Source organism: Tachysurus fulvidraco, chromosome 2 (assembly GCF_022655615.1).
Source record: "Tachysurus fulvidraco isolate hzauxx_2018 chromosome 2, HZAU_PFXX_2.0, whole genome shotgun sequence".
NCBI classification, from domain to species: domain Eukaryota; kingdom Metazoa; phylum Chordata; class Actinopteri; order Siluriformes; family Bagridae; genus Tachysurus; species Tachysurus fulvidraco.
The window spans coordinates 9,633,450-9,643,208 of NC_062519.1; the positions used below are offsets into that span (position 1 = coordinate 9,633,450).

The following is a 9,759-nucleotide window of genomic DNA, read 5'->3' on the forward strand; positions in this document are numbered from 1 at the left end:
TTCAATAAAGTTTGATTTAAGGTGTGTGTGTGTGTATATGTGTGTGTGTGTGTGTGTGTGTGTGTGTGTGTGTGTGTGTGTGTGTGTGTGTGTGTGTGTGTGTGTGTGTGTGTGTGTGTGCCGTTGGAAGGGTGTTTTGTTCATTTTTACATGATAAGCTAAGTCTACATCTGAGTGTGTTTACAGCTAACACATGCTAACTGAATTTCTTACACATGTAAAAAAAAAAAAAAAAGCTAACTGTCAAAACAACTCATGTTTTAATTCATAATCGACTTTGCTATAAAAATCTTTGCTATAAGAAAATAAAACCTATTCTTTTTGACAGGACAATCAGAACTAATGTAGTGCAGGCAGTAGAAATGAATTAATTTGATTATTTTAGACACTACCATACGTTCATATTTGATTTCATACTTTGGAAAGGCTTTGCAATCTGAGAGCTTTACAGTAAACGTCAAATGATATAAATATGAATCACATTTCGGTGTTTGGACTGAAATCATGATCGTGTCACTATTTGTCTGAGCTCCTGCTTATGAAATATTAATAATTTAAAAAAAAAAAAATTTTCTCCGCTGTTCACTCTCTTTATTAACATTTGAGCACAGGAACATGATAAGGCACTACATACATGTCGCTGTTTCTTATAGCTTATTATACGGAAACATTTGTGGGACAGTTGTGTATCGTGAGTGACAACGCCAGACGTGAGTGCAAAAGCTCCTCCCATGACTACAAGTCGACACACACAGCGGACAACTGGGAGACAAAAATGTGGCCTGTCATAAGATGCATTTCTTTTACAATCGTGTGGTTGAAATGAAAACACTATAGACATTACATGAACCTGCATGCACGTGATCAGGTAAACAAGGCCTTCCTTTGCAATGCAGATGAGGGTGTAATCAGACCTTCATTGTCTCTGAGGAAAGACCAGACTTGTACACACGCAACTTATGTTTGACAGACTTCCTGCTAAGTACAACAGCGCTACAAATGTGTTTTGGATCAATGTCCACAAAAATGTGGGTGTGACCTGAGTCAGAGGATTAAAATTCCTCACCTCAACTGATAAAACGTTCAGGAATATTAACAGTCCTAGTTTTTATAGCGTTATATCTGTTCATGGATATTCTTCTATGTATCTGAGTAAATATTAGAAATTCTGTCTTAATTTGAATTGCAGATTTCTAAACTGATCATTCTTAAAATGCCTGTCAAGAACGACTGATTTATAATTAACACTTGTGTGGTGTTCGAGTCGAATTGATCCGTTTTCTGTTTTTTTTTTTACTAAAGGTGTTTTGCGTTTGTTGTAAATCATCCTCATTTGCAGGAGAATTTTGAGAGCTGAACTTCATGGCCATTGAAATACGGTCCAAAATTATAAACATTATTTTGAATCATTGCTCCATTTGATTTTTTCTTGTTTATAGTATATTCTGTTACACAAATAACAACTTTATCCCAACAAACAAATGATGCATTTATCATTAAATATTATCTTGTATTTGAAAACATTAATAACAAATGTTATCTTTAGTCTTATTGAGATGTAGACAATTTGTGTAATGGACTTTTATGTACTTTTTTTTTGAGATACAGAAGTTGTGGAAACTTTATTTAAATACTAATAACAACCTCTGCTTAGATGCTACTGATTTATTGTAAAAGTTTTTGTAAAAGTCTAAAATGTATTTTTAAGCATTTATTAAAATGATTCAAATGTATCATTACATTTGAATCATTTACATTTCATTGATTCCAAATGTATCATTACATTACATTATAATTAAAGTCATTTATTTTCCTAGACATATGACTTTCATTATTTTTTGTTGTTAAATGGAAAAACTACTGTTTCGCAAACCTGCGTATCATAATACAAATGACTGACTTTTCTGCAATCACACATTAATTATTGACAACGTGATGAGCTGAAGTGTTATAAGCACCATGTAAAATGCACAATGTGAGCTGTGTGCTGTGTCACTGAATTAAAAAATCTGCGAGCTGTTCACATTTCCACATGTCAAACCTGAAACTACCAAACCTACTGTTTACAAAATCTATAACTTTACTTTGGCCTTGTCATGTGAATTTTCACGATCTGTGCTTAGAAAATGTGCTGACCAAGCATGAAATGTGAAACGTGAAAGGAATAATCCGAACATACAGATGGGGGACGAAGTCCGTTACTCACATCGCTGGCTGTGTTTTATTTCGGGAGTTTTTCCGAGTGCTCTCAACAGCAGTTTGCAGTTTCGCTGTGCAAATACTTTGAGAAACTAGGCCGAATGTAAAACCGTGACCGTTTCCTTGTAAAAGTAAACATTGAAATGCTAAATACTGTGTGGAATTAAATAGGCAACAGATCAACATCTACTGCATTTTCTGTGTAGATTTTAGACACTAATAGAGTAATTAAGGTTCCTCGAGGGTTTATCTTTAGACAAGATAAGAAAAAAAAACACACACACTACCTGGGCATTTCCACAGTTACGGATGTGAGAGTTGTACACAAGAATAAGAGAATAAATAAAAATATATTCTTTAAAAAGTGTTATGTCTACAGCCTCACGTTGAAAATACAGCAAGAACAAACACAATCTGAGTGTTTATAAGAAACACAGTGTAAAGCTTGAAAAATCTTGTCTTAACATAACACATAATTGTGAAATTATTTAGCTTCCAGAGGGCGGTGGTGCATTGCCGTGGGTAGCGTTGCAGCTTCTCGGATCCAGAGTTCAGGTTACTGTCTGTGCAGTGTTTGGCATGTTCTCCTGTATCTGTGGACACTTCCTCCAGTTTCTTCACATTTCCCATAAACATGGCAGTAGGTGACCTGGCTACACTAAACTGTCCCTCGATTGTCTAAATGTGTGTCCCGAACCAGATATTCCTTCCTCACACCCAGTGTTCTTGGGATCCGGCCCAAGCCGGATTCAGTAAAACATATTAAAACATGAATGAAAAAACTTGAGATTAAATCTATTTGGAGTAGATGTTTACATTTAATTTAGAAATGGAAAAAATACAAGCAGAAAAATATGGCATGGAAATATCCCTTAGATTTTATTGTCATTGAGAGCAAGAGAGGGAGAGAGAGAGAGAGACACAGAGAGAGAGAGAGAGAGAGAGAGAGAGAGAGAGAGAGAGAGAGAGAGAGAGAGAGAGAGAGAGAGAGAAAGATTTCATTAAGATGCTGAAAGCTGTGTTCTACAAACCGTTTCAAGTACAAACCATTTCCTACTAAAATCACAAACCCAAATGCATTCTGGATATATAATTTAACTGGTTCTGATAGCAGAGCTAATATGTTCTGCACAGATATCTGGACCTGATGCATTTTCACAGTGAAAACTAAAATGGAATCTAAATGAAGGCGTCTGTATGGAATAGATCTGACTGACAGCACCAGGCTCCATATCAAGAGTAATACCCGAGTCTTTTTGAAAAAAGGATAAAGAAAAAAAATCTATTTGAAAAGGTCTTGCTGATCCCTTAAATCAGAAAACTGATTCTAGTGGTACTTCAGCCTTGGACATCAAGGCAAACAGGAGGCTAGTTACCTTCAAGTCAAATAACAGCCCCGGTGCAGACGCAGGAATTTCACTCGTACGTGCATTAAAGAGAATCTGAATTCCACATCAAACCTGTGAACTGACTAGCATCCTTGGAGCATGTATGCTTGTGAAGGGATTTTCTGCATGATTCATAACGCGGAGCTGGCTCGGGCTTTGAAGGGAGATGGATTACGGTGGTCTCAGTAGGGGAGTGTGGGGCTCTCCATGTGGTGTGTGATATCAGCGCACGACTCGCTGCAGAGGGCAGGAATGTGGCAGCAAGGACGTGTGATCCATCGCTGGAAATTCCCTTTGCATTCACAGAGCCCACTGAGTATTCTGTCTGGACCTGAACGACGTGCTCTTTTATTACGCTCAAAGATAACGTTTCATCATAAAATGATTGCAGGTTCTGTTACATCTGGTGTTGGGTGATAGGAACAATGTGTTTAAATGTATTGGGGTAATATGGAGAAAACACAAGGAAACCTTACCTGAAAAAAAAGGAAAGGAAACCTCTAGTAAAGTTTACAATATGGATCCTATTCACGAGAATTTGAAAACATATGGAACAGCATAATGTCATGCTTATAATCATCAGACATAATGATGTGTGAAAGTCTTAGTCACATGTGAAGAAAATCTGTGAAGCAAAGATGCTTTCAAAATAATTCAATGGAAAGGTTCTAGATAAAACTTGCTGTAAACTGCAGTCAATACTCAGAAATCTCACTAGCATTTTGCTTTTTAAAAACTGCATCTATGCTGTCATGGAGTTTTACATTTTATTTTAAGCTACTTGGAGAATGTTTTGAGATTTTCACATTCTTATATTGAAGGTGCCAACATCTACAATATAGTTACTACCTCTTCCTGTCGAAATAAAGGAGCCACCTAAAACTGCACTGAAAGAAACGATCATTCAATACACGAAAAAAGTTCAGCCGATGAAAAAATTCACCAAAGAGGAAAGGACATGGGAATTAAAATGGATTTTCCTCTGCTAACAGTTACCTGTGCTTCATGCCAACTCTTTCTAGGTAAAATCTGACCCATGAATTTCAAAATGTCTGCCTTGTGAGTCAACAGGCCCCGAGTTGGCGAGCGTGTGGTCTTTAGTAGGTAAAATATATCTGAGAAGCTGCTTTTTTTTAAGTAATTTGTGTTCTCATTATTGCTTGTCTCCGCCTGCTAGGATAATCATGTTAGCCATAATATCAGCTCCATAACATATTTCTGTCTCTGCAGGCAACCATTAAACATCAAATTTCTCTTTTCTCTAGAAGCAGCTCTCTATTCTACCTACAACTGAATGTGGAACTTTGTAAAAAACCGCACTTGTAAGCGCTCCATGCTTGTATGTGCTTCCTCGTGTGTAAGCTGCTCTGAATAAAAGCATGTGGCCACTGAATAAAAATGTGAACGTGGGTATAAAAGCGAAGCAGTATTGCCCATCACCAGTCCCAAAATGTACTGTCTGGTCAAGGTAAAAGTACGCACATCCCTTGGAAATACCGAGTGGCAAAACAACTGGTACCAGCACTAATTGAAATTTTGCATGCAGAGCGACAATGGAGAAGCGCTGGGCAGCATGGATTAGGCGCTGAATAGGAGTGCATTCTTTGTGAAAGCCACAGAGGAGGCTAAAAAATACAGACGCACAACTCGCATCTGCTCGTTCGGTCGAGTGAGAAAACGTGGGATTGGGAGCTGCTCGGTTTACCTTCAGTTAAGCCTGTTTTAGAGAAACCCCTCAAAGCCATACATACACACAAACACCCACACCCACATACGCACACACTAGTGCTATGCCTTTTGTTACCACTCCAAAAAACGGCGATGCAACGTGTAGGCTTATGCATCGGCAGCCCACACTCCGAATATTAGCTGGAAGTAGGCTGCTCGAATTTACATGTGAAAGCAGATTATTCAAACTTGGCAGGCATCTCAGAGCGGAAGTATTGATGTCTGCAAATGACAGAGTTAACAAACAATAGCTTTAATCGTCTTTTCTTGCTCTAGTGCTTGGAGATTTATGGAGATAAATCGTTGTTCTGTGTGCAAAAGCTCATGATAAATAAATTTTGAACTGAACCATTGGCATTTTCATTTCTACTAGTTTATGGTTGTTTCAAAAGGCAAGAAAAACCACAGTTTAATAACACATTGTTAACCCAATTGTATATGCAGGAGAGATATTAGCATAAGGATGTAAAGTGGGTCAGAAAAGGGCGCACTCGTGCTACACAACATCCCTACACTTCTTTTATGTTGACACAATATCACGTACATGTTCATACATCAGATATATGTAGACTCGTTAACATGCTTCGACACAATATTCGTAGGAGACTTGCGCTCTGTGTGGGAGACATCAGTGCGTATTTTTATTCTGTAAAAGGAGATGAATAAAAACAAACTATAGTAGGCTGTAGGAGGTATTTTCCTTTCTTTCTACAAACACACACACACACACACACTTCCTCCCTTTTTTAAAACCCTCATTTCAACACCTAAATTCAACATTACACACCAAAATGAAGAGCTAAACACTAATCACTACATCACAGGCAAAACACAGTATTTATCATAATTGAGATGGGAGTTTGAGTCGCATGTAATTATAAGTTACAAAGTGAGTATAACATACAAAATGCTTCACCTGTTATTTTGCAGGATGCTAGACCTTAAATCTGTGCGTCTGAAACAATGACTGTAATATTATACTGATACTTACACTGTGAAACCATGTACGGTAATCAATGCGAATCTATCAGAGGAAAACTTGAGTGATAGAATATTGTAGTCACCCATTGTGTATAACCAATGATTTTTGAAAAGCCTTTTTTATTGGGTTTCATCATAATGTGTCAAAATATAATCTGATGTCATGATCTTTCTGTCTAGAAAAAAAATCAGAACATTTCTCCAGACAAATACACACAATGTTTTTCTTGTATTCTTTTTGTTTCTTTTTATTAAACTAATTTTATTTATTTATTTTTAAACATAACATGACTGCCTGAATATGTATTATGAATTCTCTTTTATCCATCCTTTTTCTTTACACTGAAACTGCAGTGACCTCTTTTTCACCTCTGATACGGTCCTACATCAGCACACCGCTAAGCCATCATTGGTCAAAAAAATGGTATTAAAAAAAACACTTCTGACGTCACTGGTCTGACAAACAAAATCACCGTCAGCGAACACAAAAATCTTTTTCTGCACAAAATGCATGTAGGAAAATATGACATGAATTTAGTTCACACTTTTAACAAGAGGCATTATCGCGAAGCAAATCCGCAAAAATGCAATTGTTCAAATGTAATATTTTAATTAAACACTTTAAAACACCAGTTTATTAGATACTAGACTGGCGTATGACTGATATATTAAAATAGACTGTTCAGGTATACTACGTGTTTGCATTATTTTATATGGTCTAAATAAACAAATGCTGCTTTCAACGGTCATGAAAAAAAAAAAAACTTATTGTTTAACCTCCAGAACTACACATGGATATCCTGCACCATCACATGCTATCAAATTACTTACAACTGACAAAATAAGTAATCAATTAGTCAATTTTTAGCACCTCTGCATGGATTTTTCCTGAATAAATAACATATATGCATGACAGTGTGGTCATTTGCACTTTAGATTTAAACTCCTGAAAAATTCAAGCCTTTGAAGAGGTCACTTGAGGGGTTTTCTTCCACCAAGAAAAACCCTGTGCCCTCTTTCCAAATAATGAAGTTGGACTCAACAGCCCTTGAGCTTTTCGAACCGGAAAGTCAAGTATGACAATCGAGCCTTTCCTATAAACAGGCTGACGTGGTAAATGTACAAGGCCTAGACCTTGCTTTAGTTGACATGCATCTATTTGGAGATACCAGACTGTAAAACAAAACAAAACAAAAAACAGTGTAAACTCTATAGGGACAGAGGCATTTTGTCACACTAGGTTTTTGTCCCTTTATGTTGCATAGACGTTAGGTGTGTCCTGGTGTTTTGTTAAGCTTTGCTCTACGTCTAGGTAATTAACGTAACAGCATTAACAGCATTTATCAAATTATTCAACTAATGCTTGCTCTTAAGACTAATTAAATGTTGATAACAGCTCACAATGGTCACGTATATATTTAATATCAGACGAATCTAAAATTCAACTAGCCTTCTATAAATAAATCATATTCTCAGCATCTTGAACACTTTCAAAGCATATACTAGTGCAAGGCTTGTCAAATACAATTTATTATAGGACTATATGAGATTGTATTACTAAATACTAAACACTATCCTTACCTTAGTATGTCAGCAAGGATAACAACATAGAGACACCCTTTGTTTTTCTTTTTTTTTCCTTTTTTACCTCTTTTATAGGAGGGGGGGGTGTTTGTAATTGTATTGATCTTCAAATAAATAGTAAAGTGTAGTTTTATTATTATTATTATTATTATTATTATTATTATTATTATTATTATCATTATTTACAAACACCTAACACATTATTTGACTATTTATTTACTTTATTTTTACAACACCTCATTTTTTAATGAGCTATTTATTTCTCCACGATTTGTTGTTGTTTTTTTGTTTCCCCTTGGGGGGGGGGGGGGTGTTTGATATTCAAACAAATGTTTTTTTTTTGTTTTTTGTATAGTGTTTTTTTTCAAATACCTAACACATTATTTGACTATTTATTGACTTTATTTTTACAACACTTCATTTTTTAACGAGCTCCACGTGTGTCCATTTGAAACGCACCTTCACACGTTGTCACACGTGATCAAAAAGGCTATTTCTCACATTAATCACGTGTAAAAACAAACGAACATGTGAAATGTGCGCGCTCTTTTACTTGGAACGTCTACAATATTCGATGCGACTGTTTTATAGGGTCCGTTCTGCTTCTGTGGTGTTAAATGTTGCTTTGTGGCACTTTGTACTTTTATGTGCAGGACTGGTTTGAAGGCTAATGGGCAGCACTTGTACTGCACGGTGTGAATAGATGACAGATTGACAGATTCGCTTCACGCACAGCGAACGCGTCTCTTACGCGCAGCGAACGCGTCTCTTACGCGCGAGCCACGCGAGGTTCGCTCAACCGCACGCTAGTAATAATAATTATCTGTTCATCAATACAGTCAGAGATTAAAGAAAGTGTCGTAGTTTAAACAAATAAAAACGAACCTGTGCTGCTTGTGCATCTGTTGTTTAATCCGTAACCGAATCCTACCCTCTCACCAAGGACGTGATTTATTATCCAAGTGTAAAATCGCTAATAAAACACCACACATACACGTCGGAGTCGTTAAAGTAAATAAAACATACAGCATAAGCGGTCGGGTTTAAGTTGATCGCAGGACACCTGAAACACGCGTGAAATCACGGAGCGCACTTTATTCTAAGGTGCGTCCCTGTATATAATAAAGAAAAGGTGGAATGTGGCACGTTTAGTTTAGACGTGGTTTGTTTGTAAGCATAAATAAACAAACAAATAAATAAATAAATAAAACTCGCTTATTTGCAGTCATTGATCAGTGCATGGGTAAGAAGCATGCTGTTCTTACACATAAATCCTATATTCCTGCCCCGGGATCATCAGCTTTCATGAATCGAATCGTGCCATCGTCTTATTTCCCGAAGGATATTATAATGAAGCCCCCACGCGCTACAGGCATCAGAAACTCTCACCCTGGACCAGCTGGATGTGATGCTGCGTTCACTACAACAGAGGAAACAACATCTTACCTTCAAGAGTCAGTGCTGTGGGTAGTATCCATAAAATCCATAGGATATCCATTATTGTCTTTTTTTTTAGGGCGAAATTGTTATTAAAAAAAAAAAAAAAAAAAAAAGTCCAGACATTCAAATAAAACAAGCCCCGAAAGCCATTGACAGCAAACGACGGCGAAGGACCGGCGCACTTTCGCGTTCAGTTGAATGAATGCGATGCCATACACGCTGAACCAAAATCACCAACCACGTTTGGACGAAACCAAGTGATGTAGACGAGGGGACGAAGTCAGATTTTGGACCTAAACGTTCGCTTTACGACTTAAGTCTATGACTTTAAACAGTAATAGTTATCGCAAACAGTGTCTTGGACGATGATTTAAATGGTAAAAATACAAACTGATGTGTTTCATTGTGCTAAGCATGAGTTCGTGATGAATCTTCACCC

At 36.9% G+C, this 9,759-nt stretch overlaps 1 protein-coding gene across 7 annotated transcripts in view; it reads right to left on the reverse strand.

Annotated features, from left to right (window-relative positions):
* The window catches only part of ephb2b (eph receptor B2b), a 138,423-nt gene extending 128,917 nt beyond the window's left edge, over positions 1-9,506 (reverse strand). For all 7 annotated transcript variants that reach the window (XM_027165513.2, XM_027165512.2, XM_027165508.2 and 4 more), the window contains exon 1: positions 9,327-9,506. In XM_027165513.2, the coding sequence (XP_027021314.1) occupies positions 9,327-9,378 (52 nt within the window). In that variant the 5' untranslated portion in view covers positions 9,379-9,506. The remainder of the gene's footprint in view (positions 1-9,326) is intronic.
* Positions 9,507-9,759: the final 253 nt, after the last annotated feature.